The sequence below is a fragment of the Ahaetulla prasina genome, chromosome 2, assembly GCF_028640845.1.
Source record: "Ahaetulla prasina isolate Xishuangbanna chromosome 2, ASM2864084v1, whole genome shotgun sequence".
Taxonomy (NCBI): Eukaryota; Metazoa; Chordata; class Lepidosauria; order Squamata; family Colubridae; genus Ahaetulla; species Ahaetulla prasina.
In genome coordinates, this window is record NC_080540.1 from 16,841,025 (window position 1) to 16,860,060 (window position 19,036).

At 43.7% G+C, this 19,036-nt stretch overlaps 1 protein-coding gene across 5 annotated transcripts; it reads right to left on the reverse strand.

Annotated features, from left to right (window-relative positions):
• Positions 1 to 1,086: 1,086 nt before the first annotated feature.
• On the reverse strand, positions 1,087 to 14,074 carry LOC131192886 (nuclear factor 7, brain-like). Of its 5 annotated transcripts, XM_058172440.1 has the most exons (8): positions 13,932 to 14,073; positions 11,289 to 11,395; positions 10,010 to 10,496; positions 8,708 to 8,803; positions 6,694 to 6,927; positions 5,385 to 5,407; positions 3,484 to 3,734; positions 1,087 to 2,694 (listed from the first exon to the last, which is right to left on the reverse strand). In XM_058172440.1, the coding sequence occupies exons 3-8, from the start codon at positions 10,433 to 10,435 to the stop codon at positions 2,171 to 2,173; spliced, it is 1,554 nt and encodes a 517-aa protein (XP_058028423.1). In that variant the 5' UTR covers positions 10,436 to 10,496; positions 11,289 to 11,395; positions 13,932 to 14,073; the 3' UTR covers positions 1,087 to 2,170. The 5 variants fall into 5 exon arrangements, with proteins under 5 accessions (XP_058028423.1, XP_058028420.1, XP_058028424.1 ...); XM_058172437.1 differs by lacking the exon at positions 11,289 to 11,395 and having other exon boundaries at positions 10,010 to 10,492; positions 13,790 to 14,074; XM_058172441.1 differs by lacking the exon at positions 11,289 to 11,395 and having other exon boundaries at positions 13,790 to 14,074.
• Positions 14,075 to 19,036: the final 4,962 nt, after the last annotated feature.

Sequence of the window (19,036 nt, forward strand, 5' to 3'; positions counted from 1 at the left end):
CCTCTGGAACGAGCTTCCCCCAGGACTTCGCCAACTTCCTGACCTTCGAACCTTCCGCCGCGAGCTTAAGACACATCTATTTATTTGTGCAGGGCTGGCCTAGAGTTCAGTTTTAAAGTTAGTTTTAAATGGGGTTTTGTATTATTTTAACGAGTTTTAAATTCGGCCTAACGTAATAAGTTTTTAAATGTTGTTTTAATTTGTATTTATTATTATGTTTTTTATAAGGCTGTGAACCGCAATGAGTCCTTCGGGAGATAGGGCGGTATAAAAATTTGAATAAATAATAAATAAATAAATAAATGGCCTGTGTCAGGCCTCCCAGTCTGTCCCTTCACCCCAAGCACTCTGCTTCATGAGCCACAAAATCGCACGACTGCAACTGGAAGCGCCATAATTGCGGTCACTGAGCAAAGCAGTCCCATGGGCGTCTTGCTTAATTATCATTTCACCCAATGACTGAGATTTCTGTCCCAATTATGACTATAAGTCAAGACTCTCTGTAAAGTACTGTAGGAGATTGTGCGTCAATGCAGAGAACTCTGATTCAGATAAAATTTCAATTCAGCTGTAAACTCAATGGTTGGATTTGCACAATTCATTTGATCTTAAGCCTATCTGAACAAAATGCACATAAACAAACTACATTGTAACTTAGTGTGCTGGTATAGTTTATATATGGGAGGCAATTTATATATTTAAATATATACTTTATATAGGACGCAGTGGCTCAGATGCTGAGTTTGTCGATCAGAAAGGTCGGCAGTTCAGTGGTTCGAATCCCTGGCGCCGTGTAACAGAGTGAGCTCCCGTTATTTGTCCCAGCTTCTGCCAACCTAGCAGTTTGAAAGCATGTAAAAATGCAAGAAGAAAATTAGGGACTACCTTTGGTGGGAAGGTAACAGTGTTCCGTGCACCTTCGCCATTTAGTCATGCCAGCCACATGACCACAGAGACATCTTCGGACAGCACTGGCTCTTCGGCTTTGTAATGAAGATGAGCACTGCCCCCTAGAGTCGGGAACGACTAGCATGCATGTGTGAGGGGAACCTTTACAGGGATGCTATTCAGCAGGTTCTGACAGGTTCTGGAGAACTGGTAATGGAAATTTTTTTTTTGCCAATTTTTTTTTATTTTTTTTACAAGCATAATAAAAAAATCATTGTGAACAAATTATTGGTCAGGTACATCTTTAAACATATCACTTTTCACCTACTTTATAATCTAATACAATGTATTTTCCTTCTTCTTTAAATTCAATTATTTATTTGCACACAATCTGATTATAAAAGTAGATCAAATTCAACCCATTCAGGAGAATATTTAAATGAAGTCTAGTCCCCGTGCTTAGTTCCCTTCAACATCATTAATAAATTCTATTTACATTTTATAATTTCACCACTCTCAGCTTTATATCTACATTACTGTTCAGAGGTCATCCTATCTAAAATCTTTCTTAAAACTGCCCAGAGATCACAGACAATTTCATTCTTCCATCATCTTCCTTTGCCTCTAAGTCAATAACATATATTTAAAGTTTTCCATCCAATCCATTTTAATATCAAGTAAAACATTTAACATTTGCAAGGGTAGTCACTAATTCTTTCCCCCAGTTATTCTCCCAAAATATTAACTGTTTCCTTAGAAGTTTTATCAAATCCTTTCATTACCTTATTTGCCAAGTAGGAACAAGGCCCGGGGGAATCAGGCCTTGCCAGCCCCTCCTCCTCCTCCTGGGGCGGTGCCAGGGAGGAAGAGGACCCGGGGAAACAGGCCTTGCCAGCTCCTCCTCCTCACTCTCTGAGTCAGCCTCCTCCAGGAGGCCAAGTCCTGGGGCCTGGGTTACAACAAACGCATTGAAATCAGGTAAAAAAATCTTGCACCACAGGTGGACAGAGTCAACCTCTATCCTCACTACGGTCAATGGGTCAAAGAAATTAAACATGTGGGAAATAGGTGGTCAACTTGAAAACTATACTTATAGCACTCTCTGTGCCTAGAACAATCATCACGGACCACAGTCAGGTCAGACCAGTTTCAAATCTTCGAGCGATTGCTTGCAAAGAGGGAATAGAATGGACTTACTCTTAAAACAGCCATCCTAACGCATCTCAATGTTTTCAACTTTCACTGGGCTGTTCTTTGCAATGCTACACCTTGAGCTAAGATCTCAAAGCTGCAGAACGCCCACCCTGAGGGGGTAGTTGCTTTGAGTGCTGAGAAAGGGGAGCAGGTCTTCATGGAAGCATGCTTGGAAGGTGTAGAGGTGGGACCTGCTGCTGCTGTTGTAAAAAGAAAGCTGCCCCCCTTCAAAGTCCAGGTAGACCCCAACTTTTTCCATCCTTCTGCAGACCGGGAGGGGCGTACGGGGCTCACTCAGAGCTTGGTATTCTCCCGCCTTCAGCTCAATAGCCCAAATACCTTCCTTGGGCAGAAATTTCAGCTGCTTCTTGCGCTCCACAGGCTTTTTGGCCATCCCAACTATCCAATGGATGCTGTCCCCAACTTCAATCTCCCAGTAGAAGCGCCCAGTGGTAATGCCCTTCTGTCCCACCACACACGGGGTGGAAGTGAACCTCTCCGCCTCTTCTTGCCAGAACCAATGGTTAGCTCTGAACTGGGGCCCGGTGGGATTTTGCATGAGGGCAAAGCTGGGATGAGCCGAATTGCAGTCGAAAGTGATCATTGTAGGGACTGGAGAGGGAAGATGGAAAGAATTCAGAATGAACAAGAGCAGACTTGTGCAGCAGGGTATTGCAGGAGGATAAAGAGGTCCAGGAAAAAATTAGACACACATGAATGTGATATTAGCCAGCTGTTAATAAAGGTACTGCCATCCTCAATATGTCTGAAGCTTCCTTTCTCTCTTTTAGCCCAAACTACACGATGGTGTAATTGTACCATGTTTCTCCAAAAATAAGCCCTCGCTGTAAAAATTTAAAAGTATGCACAGCCGGTTCCCACCATTTCCTCTGGTTAGGGAGACAGAGCTAGAAATCAGGTAAGACGGCAAGAGGAGCCCTGTCTTGCTCCACCCGCCCCAAAATAATAAGACCTTCCCGAAAATAAGGCCAAAGCGCTTATTTCAGGATTCAGAAAAATATAAGACAGGGTCTTATTTTTGGGGAAACGCGGTATACAATAGGGTAATTAGAGAAGTTAAGCAATTATATTTGGAAGAGTTAGTGGTAAATGGAAAGGAGGCCATCAAAGAACACAGTGGGTTGACACCATCAAAGCTGACCCCAGTCAGAGCATAGAAGAACTCAAAGAAGCAGTGCAAGATTGGAAGATGTGGAGAGACCTGGCCCATAGAATCACCAAGAGTTGGGACATGACTGAATGGATAACATCATCATCATCACATTACAGGGTTATTGCTGTGAAGTACATAGCCTTGAACTTCCTCAAAAAAAAAAAAAGGGGGGGGATAAAAGTAATAAACCAATAAACAATACTTTTGGTCTAAAAACCTCAACTCACCTGGATGTACCACACCCAAGAGTTCTTTCCAGGCGTGGAATTGCAGAGGTCCTTTAAACTCGCCCAGATTCAAGTCTACAGCCACCACTCCATCTTCCTCCTCTTCCTCCTCTGTCTCTTGTTCTTCCTCATCTTGTTCTTCCTCATCTTCTTCCTCCTCCTCTTCTTCCTCCTCAAGGTCTTCATCAGTCTCACTCTCACACTCATCTGTGTCTTCATCGCTGGATCCCAGCCCATCTTCCTTACGGACCCTGAAGGAGAAGAGCATCCCAAGGATCAGTCATTTTAGAATAATAAGCTGCCCCAATTCTATCAAAACTAGAGGAATCAGATCGGGGTCCTTCTACAGAGAGATATCTGAGTACTTCTGATCAAAAAAGAATGATGCTTTATTATTATTATTATTATTATTATTATTATTATTATTATTATTATTATTATTATTATTTTGCCTCTTTAATGGATTTTGTGCACTAAGGGGAAAAAAACATGGAAAGTGGAAGGATGAAAGTGCTTCCACTTTCCATGGACGAAAGTGGAAGGATTTAGAATTGGAAGACAATTACACCTGGGACTGCCTCGTGCTCCATAAATCAGGTTTTATTAGAAGCACACATGCATTTTTTTAAAAAAATCACAGCAGAGGATGACTTCCAAAAAAGTTAGGTAGATTCAGACCTGATGGGAAGCTTCCTAGGGAAGCTCAAAAACCAGGAGAAAGCGATGGCCATGCTGTGGCCAAGAAAAAGCCCACGTCATCATCAGAAGGGAAGTCTCACTCAAGAGAATCTCCACTTCTTTCTTTTTGCAGTTTTACAGAGATTTTAGAAGTGATTTGGGTAGGAGCCAAAGGGCCAGAAGAACATTCTCCCTCCCAGTTTTCATGGCCAAATCAAAAGATTTGCCTCTTTGCTTTGCCTCTACTCCCAAGAAGGAAGAGGAACCAACTTTATAACTGTAGCATAGTTTTTTTAAATGGAAGTAAACAAGTAGCCATCTTCACTTCCATATGTGAAGGAGCTTCACCTACTCAGTTTGGCAAACCCAGCAGCTTCTGAGAGGTGGAAGAGGAAGTCATGGCTGCAGTGAGGAGGCAAAGTAATACACCTTGTATCAGGGGTGTCAAACTCAAGGCCTGCGGACCAGATCCAGCCCACAGAATGCTTAGATCTGGCCCGTGGGGCTGCCCTGGAAACAACGAAGGACTGACCCACGGTGCCTCTGCCAGCAAAAATGGGGCTTGAGAGGGTCGCGCGCAGTGGCTCTTTTTGCTGGTAGAGGGCTGCAGGAGGCCATCATAGCCAAAAATGGAGCCCGGGGTGACCATACAGGCTCCTTCCCCCGAGCTCCGTTTCCGCTAGCAGAGTGCTAGCAAAACAAACTGTTAGCAAAAGTGGATCCCCCCCATCCCTGCCTGGGCCACCACAGCTGCCCCTGATACAAGCCAAGCCCATTATGCCTACAGCGAGGAGGCAAACTAATGTAATGTTGGTTCATGCTTTTCTTCCTTTCGTGTATTTATTATATAGGTAGTCTTGGACTCGGCAACCATTCATCGAGGGACCAAAGTTACAACAATGCTGAAAAGAGTGATTTACAACCGATCCTCACATTTACAGCTGTTGGTCGTGGTCAGGATGCAAGTACTTGACAAGCAGCCTGCATTTACCATAATTGCCATGTTGGGGGTCACGTGACGGCCATTTGCGACCTTCCAAGCTGGCTTGGAGCAAGCAAAGTCAATGTCGACTCGCTTAATGACTGCACCGATTCACTTAACAACGGTGGCAAAAAAAAAAGGTTTGGTGACGACATTTAACAACCACCTTGCTTATCAAAGGAAATGTTGATCCTAACTTTGGCTGTAATTTGATGTATAAGAAAAGAGAAACACTACTTACCTCTCTAGCAACTCTTTTGCCTCCTGTGGGAGAAAAGGAAGGAAGGAAGGAAGGAAGGAAGGAAGGAAGGAAGGAAGGAAGGAAGGAAGGAAAAAGAAAGAAAGAAAGAAAGAAAGGTGAGATAACAATCAAAATAATTCTTTCTATGAGTTATAACCAGGGGTGAAATCCAGCAGGTTCTAACAGGTTCTGGAGAACCAGTAGCGGAAATTTTGAGTAGTTCGGAGAACCGTCAAATACCACCTCTGGCTGGCCCCAGAGTGGGGTAGGAATGGAGATTTTGCTATATCCTTCCCCTGCCACGCCCACCAAGCCACGCCACACCCACCAAGCCACGCCCACAGAACCGGTAGTAAAAAAAATTTGAATTTCACCACTGGTTATCACCCACTTTCCTGCCAAAGCATTCTACATTGTAATTGGTGCACAATAGATTCTGCTCTCAGTAGATCCTTCACCAGTTTATTATCAGAAAAAAAATCCCGGTGAAATGCTATCACAACATATAAAGAGGAAACAAAAGGACTGTAGAGTCAGAGTGCTTGAGATGCCACTGAAAACCAGAGGCGATGAAAGCGCATGTACTGATCGATTTCTCTTTTACATGAACAAACACTGTGGAATCAGTCCTACTTATTTTATTTGTTTTAAGAAAATTGATTTGGCCACCCAACTGGCTCTCAGTGATTTCGGGTGGCTTACAAAGATTAAAAAAAAGCACAGAGATTTTGTCAGTCCTGACAAACCTTAATTGAACAAATCATGGTGTGAGAAGTTTTATATCCAAATATATTTTATTCTTTATACTGTTTCCATCTGCCTTTAAAAATATTGACAGAATCCACAATGGTCTGAGAATCAGTGTCTACAACTTAATTAAATTAGCAAAGTTCCTAAAACCCCAAAATAAGTTACCCAGGCCTAATCCACATATCAAAGGATAAAATCTGCAAACACAAATAGAGATAATTAAATTAAGTCTCCCAGCAGAACTGTATGTTTACAAACATACTCAATCACACACACCCCTCAGCATGTAGACACTTCCACATCCTGGATAAGCTCCTCCTATAAAAATTTGCCACTGTACCCCGTTTCTCTACAGCTTGCCCCTAAAATTGTTTTGCTTTTAGGAATAAATATTTCTTCTTTCCTCACAGCTGTCTGGATCTCATTTTTATTTATCCTTGTGCAACCTTGGCTCGAGTTGGAAGGCCAAATTAGTGTTCTGACAATGGTTTGGTGCAATCTTTGCACCCAGAAATTTCCTTCTTCCCAAGAAAACCCCACAGCCCACAATCCCCCTTACCTTAAGGAAACTAATGTGGTCTTTGCATTCAAGGCCGGCCTGTACACGGCACAGAGTTTCTGAACACGAAGCCATCTTGCAGTCCAGTTCCTTTAACTTGGTTTCCATCTGAGCCAAGTTCTTTTCTGTCTGGTTTTCTAAGGCCTGTTTTATAGCCAGCTCTCTGTCGTTCAACAGCTGGTGCATCTTCCCAAACTCTTCAGAGATATGATCAGACAAGGATTTGGAGCAGGTCTGGAAAAACAGAGATGGGGCACAACAAAAGGTTGTGGTTTGGTCAAAGAGAAACGATCACCTGTCCACACTGGGATTGGTTTTGGGGTAGACTCCTGAGAATACCTTGGACAGCCATGAAAAAATAAATCAATGAACCATCAAACAAATCAACTCATTTGATTTCTTTTTTGAAGCACTAATGACTCAAAACATCCTACTTTGCATCCTATGTGATGCAAAGAATTAACTTTCTGAAGGGGGACTCTTAATACTAGGAAAGATGGAAAGAACAAGAAGAACAAAAGCAAAGATGGTGGACATAGTTACAGTGGCAATGGGGCCACCATTAGATCTGATTTTTTTTTATTTGCATTTATATCCCGCCCTTCTCCGAAGACTCAGGGCGGCTTACACTATGTCAAGCAATAGTCTTCATCCATTTGTATATTATATACAAAGTCAACTTTGTATATAAAAATCAGGTTAGGGATAAATCATCATGGAGAAACTTGGTTTTGCTAGGAGTTGAAAACTACTTAATAGCATATAATTTATTTTATGTATTTATTTAATTTATATGCCAGCCATTTCACTGTTAGATAACTCATAATCAATCAATCGATGCCACTATAATGATTACTTACTGTAAGCAACACCAACAATTTTAAACTTTTGCATTTTTATATTGTAGTGACAGCACACATATATGCACAGATGTACATACATACACACAAAGAGAAATCTGTGGGGTCCCTGCAGTTCTCTGAGCTTGATTAGTTTTTTGTAGACATTTCATTATCAAACTAGGTAATATCAGTGCTACAACGGACTGCAAACCCCACTCCCTTCTAGAATGGATGATGTTACCTGAGTAGCAAAACATCTGCAAGAAAACAACCAAGCTCAGAAAGCACCAAAGACCCCACCGTTCAACCCTGAGCTACAAATATTCCCTTCTATCGGTACACAAAGTTCTAATTGTAAGTGTTCTCTGTGGTAGCTTAGAGCAGCGGTCACAAAGTGGTGGTCCGTGGACCACTGGTGGTCTGTGACAAAATTCTGGTGGTCCACAGAAGAATTATTTGCATTTTTTAATATTGCACTCAGTCAGGGGTCCTCAAACTGGGCCGGATACATACAATGAACATTTGTATTGCTGCAGAGAATCTCCCCCTTTGGGGTCTTTTTGTGTGGGTTGGAGGGGGGCAGAAATTCCAACTCGGGGTCTGCTTCAGCCTCTTGGTGTGGGGCTTTGGGCAAAGGCTGGAGGAAAGAGTCGCTGGTGGCAAGGAGCCAGAGGCCTTGTTCCAGTGGGACTGCATTATGGCCTGGAACTGGCTGACCATCTCAGCCCGCTGAGGCTCCAGGGGCCTGTACGTGGCCATGCACTCCCGCAGGTCTTTCCTCTGCTTGGAAAGCCTATGCTTGTGGTTGGTCCTCAGTGAGGTGCTTCTGCTGAGCGTCCTTCTTGATCAAATCCAATTTGAATTGAGCCAGCTGTTTTGCCAACTCTTCTTTGTGGTGGCTGCTTAGCTCCAACAACTGCTTCCTGTTGGGGCCCTAAGGAGCCCGGGCAGGGAGGCAAGGAAGGGCTGGAAGGAGAGGGGTGAGTAGAGGCCGGCAATGCAGCCCTCAGTGTGAGTGACATTGAGTTGGCCATGCCACCCAGTCACATAACCACTTAGCCATGCCCACCCACTCACATTGACAGCAATAGTTGCTGGGCTGAAGAGAGAGAAGATACACTCGGTTTAGCATTAAACAGAAAGTCCCAACCATCACCACTTCTCAGCTGCACCTTTAATTCGATAATGTTCTCCTGCTGGTGGCACTGGCTCCTTTTCAACCGCTTGAGACCTTCCTCAAGAGGCTCCAGAGATGCCTTCAGCTGGTCCTAAAAGGAAGAGAAAGTGGAAAAACGGTCACAAGTCACTTTTTCAGTGCTGTTGCAACTTTGAACAGTCATTAAACGAACGGTTGTAAGTCGAGAACTACCTGTCCTGGCTTCCACAGCCACTTTCTGTTAAAGGTTTGGTCATGCTAGATGTCTATGTGGTCAACAGGACTGAAAATGACCGGATGGCACATAATCAACCACTTGATCAACCTAGACCATTCTTTCTCAACTTTAATCTTGCTGACTGGGGAATTCTGGGAGTTGAAGTCCAACATCTTAAAGTTGCTAAGATTGAGAAACACTGATTTAGACCAGGGGTCTCCAACCTTGGCAGCTTGAAGACTTGTGGACTTCAACTCCCAGAGTTCCTTTGCTGGCTGAGGAATTCTGGGAGTTGAAGTCTTAAAGTTGCCGAGGTTGGAGACCCCTGACCTAAACCGTGCTTTAAAACTGACCAGTCCATAATGGCTTAGCTCAGGGATGTCAAACTCGATTTCATTGTGGGCCACATCAGGGTTGTATTTGACCTAGGGGGGAGAGGAGGGCCTGGGCAGCTCGACATCACTCATGTCAGGCGCACAAGTAGTGGCCCAAACCCTCTGCCAGAGAAAATGGGCTCCCAAGCTCCGTTTTCAGCTGCGACCGCGTCGTGCAACCCTCTGCCAGCAAAAACGGAGCAACTCTCCCAAGCTCCGTTCTCACTGGCAGAGGCACCACAGGCCAGCCCTTCGCCGTTTCCAGGGTGGGAAATGAATTGTATATATGCAAGATACAGATTCAGTATAATATTAGTGTTTCTCCATGCGTTTCAGAGGGGAAATATAGCTTATATTTACCGGTAAATAATTGGGAGGCTTCAAAAGCTTCATTTCAGTGTCCTTGTTTATTATATGAACCCTACTTGTATTTTATCTAACAAGCAGCCTCGAGTAGCCCCACAGTGAGATAAGCGGCAAATAAATTTCACAAATTGAGATGAGAGGAAAAAAGAGAGAGGTGGGAGAGGGAGAGAAAGAAAGAGGGAGTGGGTTTTGTTCAACCAGAGGCTTATCTCACCAGCCCCACAGTGAGGTAAGTGGCAAATACATTTCACAAATCAAGAGAGAGATGAGCAAGAGTGAGAGAGACAGAGACACACGGAGAGAGTGTGTGTCTTATTCAACCAGAGGCCACCTTCCTTCTCCTCCCAGGTCCCATTCTTACCTGATAGGTCTGAACCACGTTTTTGAGGGGCAGGAAGTCGTGTCCCCGGTGCTGAGGCAAATCCCGGCAGATGATGCAAATGGGCTCCTCATCTTGGCTGCAGAAGAGCTTGAGAGGCTCCTCGTGTTCCTCACAGAAGTGCCAGCCTCCGGTGCTGCTCAGCTGAGTTCCTTCTTCCAGCTTCAGAAGCCGGGCCTTCTCGGCCAAGTTGCAGAGGGCTCGGTTGATCATTATGTGGCACAAAGTGAAGGGTCGGCGGCACTGGGGGCAGTGCCCTCGTCTTTGCCCTTTGGGGATGCAGGGCTCCAGGCAGGAAGCGCAGAAGCTGTGGCCACAATTCAGCATGCGGGGCTCCCGAAAGAGGGAGAGGCAAATGGGGCACAGCAGGTCTTCAGTGAAACTGGACACTTCTCGTACTGAAGCCATTTTGGTCGATTCAAAGAGAGCCTGAACAGCTTTCCCAAGTTAGAACAGCTTCTATTTCTGCCTGTTAAGTGAACATAGAATAATAGGGTTGGAAGGGACCTTGGAGGTCTTCTAGTCCAATCCCCTGCCCAAGCCGAAGACCCTATACCATTCCAGACAAATGGCTGTCCAGTTTCTTCTTTAAAACGATGATAATGATGGAGCACTCACAACTTTTGAAAAGGCAAGCATTTCACCGGTTAATTCTTCTCACCGTCAGGAATTTTCTCCTTAATTCTAGGTTGGATCTCTCCTTTGACAAGTTTCCATCCGTTACTTTTTATCCTGCTCTCAGGTGCTTTGGAAAATAAGTCAACCCTCTCTTGTCTGTGACAGCCCCTCAAGTACTGGAAGACGGAGGCGAAGGGCTGTCTGCCCTCCCAGACAGATCAGACTTGGACACCCAAAGTCATGAACCGGGGTGGAATCTACTTACCTTCTTTACCGGTTCGGAAATGCACGCGCCCCGCACGTGTCACATCCGCAAACAGGCCTTCTGCGCATGCTCAGAAGGAAAAAAAACCACATCACTCCCTGGTTAAAACCAGGAAGTAATGACACTCCGGGTGGGTGGGTGGAGCTTTGCTCCGCCATCGCTACCGGATCGAAGAACTACCGGCCACGATCGCTACTGGTTCGTGCGGGAGCATTTCACCCTTGTCATGAAGCCTAAAACTACTTTTGTTACAGGGTTACAGAAACAGAGTCTGGAGGCGCTTCCTGCCTTTATCCTAAAGTGAACCAGGAAGGATAAACCCTGAGATGTTTTCTCAAGTTGCATGCCTATTTTGGACACAGAAATTTCTTATCTCACCGCTGCCTGGGCTGCGTCTCTTCCTCCTCTTCTTCCAGGTGATTTTCACAGCCCGCTGCAGGGAGGTGAAACCCCTCAACGTGTCAGACCTGCCGCCATTTAAACCTCTAAATAAAAAACATCCTCTGCTCCATCAGTTGAGAAAGGCAGGGTTCTTATTAGAAGTGCGTTGCAGTGAACCATAGCCAGAACTGAGCATTGCCCTAAGAAACCAATGTTCTTTTTTCAATTTACAATTCCTTTAGTATCTGTTAGAAGTTTCAATAGCACTGGAAAAAGTGAATTGTGACAATTTTTCTTGCTGCTCCCTGTAGACATCTGATCAAAATCCTTCCATCGTGAGCTAAAAACATACTTATTTATTCAAGCGGGACTGGCATAATAATTTTGATTTTAAATTGGGGTTTTATTAATATTTTTAAATGTTTTAAATTTAATTTTAATCATTAGCCGTTTTGTAATTTTGCTATGTCTTAATTTGTTTTTAATTGTATATATTTTGTATTTTATCTCCGGCTGTACACCGCCCTGAGTCCTTCGGGAGAAGGGCGGTATAAAAATTCAATAAATAAATAAATAAATAAATAAAATTCAGACAATTGGCAACTGGCCTGGATTTTTGAGTTCCAGTGTCCCAGAGCCACGTGATCCCTTTTGCGACAAGCAAAGTCAAAGGAGAAGCCAGATACACTCAACAACTGTGTTATTAACTTAACGGCAGTCATTCGCTTAACAATTGTGGCAAAAAGACATCGCAAAATGGGGCAAAGCCCATTTAACACCTGCTTTGCTGTACAGTTCCTCGATTTACGACCACAATTGAGGTCAAAGTTTCTGTTGCTAAGCAAGAGAGCTGCTAAGTGAGTCTTGCCCCATTTTACAATCTTCCTTGCCACCGTTATTAAGTGTATCACTGCAGTTGTTAAGTTAGTAACACGGTTGTTCAGTGAATCTGGCTTCCCCTTGACTTAGCTTGTCAGAAGGTCACAAAAGGAGATTACATGACCCCTGGGACACTGCAACCGTCATAAATATGAACCAATTACCAAGCACCTGAATTTTGATCATATTATTATGGGAATGCTGCAATGGTCATAGAATGTGAAAAACAATCCGAAGTCCCTATTATTCAGTACTGTGATTAACTTTGAATGGTCACTAAACAAATTGTTGTAAGTCGGGGGGGGCATGTATATAGTATAGTATAGTATAGATAGATCAGAGGTCTTCAAACTTGGCAGCTTTAAAACTTGTGGACTTCAACTCCCAGAATTAGCATAGATGGCTGGAGAATTCTGGGAGTTGAAGTCCACAAGTCTTAAAGCTGCCAAGTTTGAGGACCCCTGAGATAGATAGAAGTCTTTATTGGCCAAGTGTGATTGGACACACAAGTAATTTATCTTGGTGCATACGCTCTCAGAGTATATAAAAGAAGATACGTTCGTCAAGAATCATAAGGTACAACACTAATGATAGTCGTAGGGAACAAATAAGCAATCAAATCGTATTAGGAAACAGTCTATATAAATCCTAAGGATATCAGTAACTAGGTTACAGTCATACAGTCATAAGTATCTGTCCTACTACTTGTCAATGTACTATTACTGTCAATGACTATTTCCGCTTCAACCACAACAATACAGGAGCAAACAATAGATACAAACTCAAGGTAAACCACTCCAAACTTGATTGCAGAAGATATCACTTCAGCAACAGAGTGGTCAAAGCCTGGAATGTACTACCTGACTCTGTAGTTTCTTCCCCAAGCCCCCAAAACTTTAAGCTTAAACTGTCTACTGTCGACCTCACCCCATTCCTAAAAGGTCTCTATAAGGGGCATGCAGAAGCGCACCTGCGTGCCTATGTCTCTGTCCTAATATTCCTTTTGACTTACTCTTTTCATGTATCCCAATTATGTTTCTACTTTTACCTGTTCTCTTATATATGATTAACAAATAAACTACAAAGTATGTAAACCAATACATGTAAACCAGACGGGGGGGGGCATGTTGGAGGTTGCAAGGCATGACCACCACCACCACCCCGGTTTTGCAAAGGAGTCCTTTTGAAAGGAGCTGGAGACAAAGAGGAAGCTCTGGGCTTGATGGTGAAGCGAGAGGAGAGACTGACGGCTAATCCGACTCATAGTCACCTGCCTCCCTGAGATGCGTTTTGTACTTATCATCCGTGATAGTTGGATACATCGCCACAAAACTTCACGCCCTTCAAAAGTAGCCCAAAAATTTATACTGATATTGTTTCCTGATTGCTTATTTGTACCCTATGACTATCATTAAGTGTTGTACCTTATGGTTCTTGGTGAATGTATCTTTTCTTTTATGTACACTGAGAGCGGATGCACCAAGACAAATTCCTTGTGTGTCCAATCACATCTGGCCAATAAAAAAAAAACTATTCTATTCTATTCTAAAATAGGAAAAGAACAATCCCTCAAAGCGAACAAATTCCCAACTCTCCCTCCTTCCCTCCCTGCGCCATACTTGCATTTTCCACTTTGCGTGGAAGGAATTTTCCGCTCCTTTAAAGCCACGCACACAAAGTCCTCCGGAGGCTCAGCCGCCTTTGCAAGAAACGACGACAAGCGGCATAAACACCCCACCCACCGCCGAAGGAGATGCTCACGTCGGCGGGTTGCTTGCTTTGAAAATTCAGACGCCGCGGGAGCCAAAACTTCGCTCGGCTGCTGTTTCTTTGTTTTTTGATGCTTGCGGAAGCTCGAGCGGACTCGCGCCCTTCCTCAGAGGAAGCCCCTTTTTCAGTTTCGGTTTTGCAGCGATTCCTGCAAATCAGGCGCTTTCCCGGATCAAGGCGGAGTTTGTGAAAAATCGGCATTTTTTTCTGCCAAAAGCTGTTCTTTTGGATTGATTAAAGGACTGGATCTCTGGAGGGGCAGCAAAGCAGAGAAGCCGGAAGCTCCCCGGATGCTTTAGGGAGCTCCCGAGGGCATCTATGGGAATTCTCTCCCCAAATCAAAGCAGTTTTTGGTTTTGTTAGATTGGGCGAAGAATAGAGTCGAAGCCGGTAAAAGAAACTATTAGTCTTTATTGATCCGTTAATAGCGAAAGGCAAAAGGCTTCAGGCTGACAGCGCTCTTTTATAGAGGGCTGGCAGTCTTTAGCCAATAGGTTTAAAGTATTTTCCCGCAGTTAGTGGGGACCGGAGTCTGCGCACACACAACAGGTTTTATGAATGAGCCTCTGGATCTCCGGAGAGGGAGACCTTTCAGGGTTTCAGCGACTCTCTTGCCTCAGATCCCCATCCATTTCTGCATAAACCGAGGGAAAGAATCAAGATCATGTGAAGTATTAATACCACTTAATTATAAGGCCATACTTGGAATATTGCATCCAGTTTTGGTGGCCACGATGTAAAAAACATGTGGAGACTCTAGAAAGAGTGCAGAGAACAGCAACAAAGATGATTAGTGGGCTTGAGGTTGCTAGAATCAGACATATCTAGTTTAATGAAAAGAAGGACTAGGGGAGACATGAGAGCAGTCTTCCAATATCTCGGGGGTTGCCACAAAGAAGAAGGAGTCAACCCATTCTCCAAAGCAACTGAAGGCAGGACAAGAAGCAATGAGTAGAAACTAATCAAGGAGAGAAGCAACTTAGAACTAAGGAGAAATTTCCCGACAGTCAGAACAATTGATCAGTGGAACAACTTGCCTGCACAAGTTGTGGGGATGCTCCAACCAACGCTGGAAGTTTTAAAGAAAAGGTTGGAGAACCATTTTATCAGAAATGGTATAGAAGAAATGGTTTCTTCTTTATTTTTATTTATTTATTTTGTCACAACAGTATATACAATCATCAACATAAACAATAAGTCATCATGAGAGAAAAAGTATATATAAGCAAAAGTATAAGTAAAAGTATGCATATAATAGTATAATGAAGAGAACAATAGGACAGGAACGGTAGGCACTTTTGTGCTCTTATGCACGCCCCTTGTAGTCCTCTTTGTTGGGTGAGGTGAACCTCTTCTTCCCTTTTTCTCACATATCTCCGCACCCCCTAGGATCACATGGCTTGAAGATCTTGGGCAAAGAAAAAGGGGAGAGATGCTGAGAGTGCCTGGGTTTTATGCCCTCTCTGGGCTTTTGAATTTGAGCTTGTATTCTGACTCCCATGGGGCCATGCAGGGGTAACTTTGTAGGTTGTCTTTTGAGTCCCAGACTTGGTTGAGCCTTCCTGGGTGATGTAATCTCCCCAGGTGCCATATGGTGAGTTCTGTTGCTAAAGGGCTAGTCCTACCTTGTTGGATCTTGGGTGAGGGCATTTGCTTATGAATAGACCTAGCTATCTCTTTATCTCTTAAGTGCTGACATCTGCTGTGGGCTATTGAGGAGGGTGGGGGCTATTAAGAGTGAGTCTGCTTCCTGCCCCCCAAAAAACATGTTTCTCCATTTCTCATCCAGGGAGGTATAATATTCTGCCTTTTTAATATTTCCTAGAATATTTCATTTTTCTGGGAGAGGGATGGGTGCTAACTTCCTACAGCTCCAAATATTCAAAGGAGAAAGCCTTTTCTTCTTTGTAGCGGCAAAACTGAAATCTCACACTTTCTCCAAAATGGCGGCATTTAGCACTGCTAGAAGGGCGAACCTCAGTTGGTGAAAAATTTGATGACATTTGATGAAAAGTGTGATTGCGTGAAACCATAATTGATTGTTAGGGAAATCTCTGTGTACAAATACGATTGTACAAAAGGAAGGAGCTTATGCAGTTGGGAATAGTGGTGGGATTCAAATTTTTTTACTATCGGTTCTGTGGGCGGGGCGGGGCTTGGTGGGCATGGCAGGGGAAGGATACTGTAAAATCTCCATTCCTACCCAGGTGAAATGCTACCGGTGGCGGGTGGTTTGGCGAACTGGTGGCTGCAGCAGCGAGAGGCTCTGCCCAGCTGCCTGGACATCATTAAACCTTCCTGGTTAAAACCAGGAAGTAACCTGTCTTTGACCCTCTGCATGGACAGAAGGCTTTGCGCATGCACAGACGTTCTAAAATTGCACGTGATGTGCGCACTTCCAAACTGCTAGGGAAGGTATGTAGATTTCACCCCTGATTCCCACCTCACTCCAGGGAAAGGATACTGTAAAATCCCCATTTCCTTCCGATCGGCTGGGACTCAGGAGGCAGAGAATAGGTGGGGGCGGGGCCAGTCATAGGTGGTATTTACCAGTTCTCTGAACTACTCAAAATTTCCGCTACCGGTTCTCCAGAACTGGTCAGAACCTGCTGAATACCAGCTCTGGTTGGGAAGTTGACTAATTTCCTATTGTTTCTTGAGCATTTCCAGTGGGCCAGTAGAAAATTGAAAACGAAGAAGCTAAAGTGCCCTGAGATGCCAGGGTAGAAACAGATGGGCACCTGCTGCATAATAGCCCAGACTTAAGAATTGTCTCTCAGAAAGACACCCCCCCCCCCCCCAAAAAAAAAGTCTGGATAGTGGACGTGGCAGTACCTGGAGACAGCAGAAGAGAAGGAACTGGAGAAGATAACAAAATAAAAAGATCTGCAAATAGAAACAGAATGACTGTGGCAAAAGGAAACCAAAGATACTACCTGTAGTAAGAGAGGCCTTGGATGTAATCCCCCCCAAATTGGAGCACCACTTGAATGCCATTGGCATGAACAAAATCAACATCCCAATTGTGGTTGTAAGGTGTACAAACACTGAACGTGAAGTCTCATCCCCCCCTTATCCGTGTCTCACTATTTGCCCTTGGGGGTCAAATAGCTGCAAAGAGATGATGCAATCTCCAGCATTTAGGCTGCTTGGAACCCAGGTTTAACACTGTTTCCGAATAGCCATGTGAAAAATAAGAGCTTGACTTTTAGCTGATATTGGTTGACAGGCTCCATTTGAACAGTCTCCTGCTTGGGCAGCGGGTTGGACTAGATGACCTACAAGGTCCCTTCCAACTCTGTTAATCTGTAATCTGTAAACACTATGGAATCCAGTAATTGTTACAGAAAATCTGTCCTCTACTATGAAACAATATATAAGGCACTATGAAACAGTATGTGAGCGTTACTCTCTTATCCTGAAAGGTAGATCAACGGATGAAGTCTGGATCATCTATGTATAATTGCTTTCCAAAATTCTGTTGGGGGAGAAAGTATAATAAAAGAGAAGGCAAGATAGCAAATTGGGCACAAAAGCAAAGGAATTTATTATTGAAGTTCCTGCTGAAAATAAGGACAAATCTTTCACAAGCCATCTTTAGGGAAGATAAAACCTTAGGGATTTCCTATTTCGTATATATGGATTTTTGTGGCCCAGATCTTATAGCACTACGTAGAGACATAAGGAACGCTAACTCATGAGAGTTGCAATAATCATGGTGGTGGTGATGATGATGATATAAAGATTAACAGAGTTGGAAGGGACATTGTAGATCATCTAGTCCAACCCCCTCCCCAAGCAGGAGACACTAAACCATTTCTGACAAATGGCAATCCAATCTCTTCTTGAAAGTCTCAAGTGATGAAGCTCCCACAACTTCCGAAGGCAATATCTGTTCCACTGGTTGATTGTTCTCACTGTCAGAAATTTTCCTTTTCCAGGTTAAATCTCTCCTTGTTCAGTTTCCATCCATTGCTTCTTGTCCTGCCCTCGGGTGCTTTGGAGAAAAAGCTTCACTCCCTCTTCTTTGTAGCAGCCCCTGAGATATTGGAACACTGCTATCATGTCTCCCCTAGTCCTTCTTTTCATTAAACTAGACATACCCAGTTCCTGCAACCGTTCTTCATATGCTTTAGCCTCCAGTCCCCTAATCACCCTGGTTGCTCTTCTCTGCACTTTTTCTAGAGTCTCAATATCTTTTTTATAGCGTGGTGACCAAAACTACTCTAGGTGTGGTCTTACTAAGGCTTTATAGGATGGTATTAGCACCTCACTTGTTCTTGATTGTATCCCTGTTAATTGAATTTAGGATTGCATTGGCTTTTTTGGCTGCCGCTGCACACAGCTGGCTTATATTTAACTGGTTGTACACTAAGACTCCAAGATCCATCTCAGTTATTGCTATTAAGCCTGGTTTCACCCAGTTCATATGTGTACTTTTGGTTTTGCCTAAGTGTAGGACTTTACTATTCTCTACATTGAATTTCATTTTGTTAGATAGGGCCCAGTGTTCAAGTCTGTCAAGAGCCATCTGGATCTTGAGCCTATCTTCTACTTAAATTCTTACATAATAGATCACCAGAAAATTATAAACTTTCCAATCTGTATTTAATAAAAATGTTTTAGATATAGCATATCCCAGATGTGGAAATCTGATGGAGTACATTTTGTTGGAATTTATGTTTATGCAACAACTGCAGGAGCATCCAGCCAAGCCCCTGCACCGATTGGCTGGCTTCAAACTGTCCTGTGTGTCCAAAAGCTCAATGCAAACCGTACTGCGACGAATGGGTCACGGTGAAGGGACTGGGATGGAGGGGCCGTGGCCCAAAATGCCAAGGCGTAATAACACGGAGGCAAAACCCTGGTGGAGAAACAGGCAGTGCTAAGAGTTTTGAGGCCAAAAGTCCCATTCCAATCACAGGTGGTCTGCAAAGGATTGAAGAAATGTTATGATTTCAATCTTGAGTTAAATCTTGGGGATTTGTGGCCACAAAAGGTATTTAAAGGTGGTCTGTGGTGTAGAAAAGATTGAGAACCACTGTCTTACAATGTACAAGATCACAAAGTGCAACATGTCACTGAAGATCATTTTC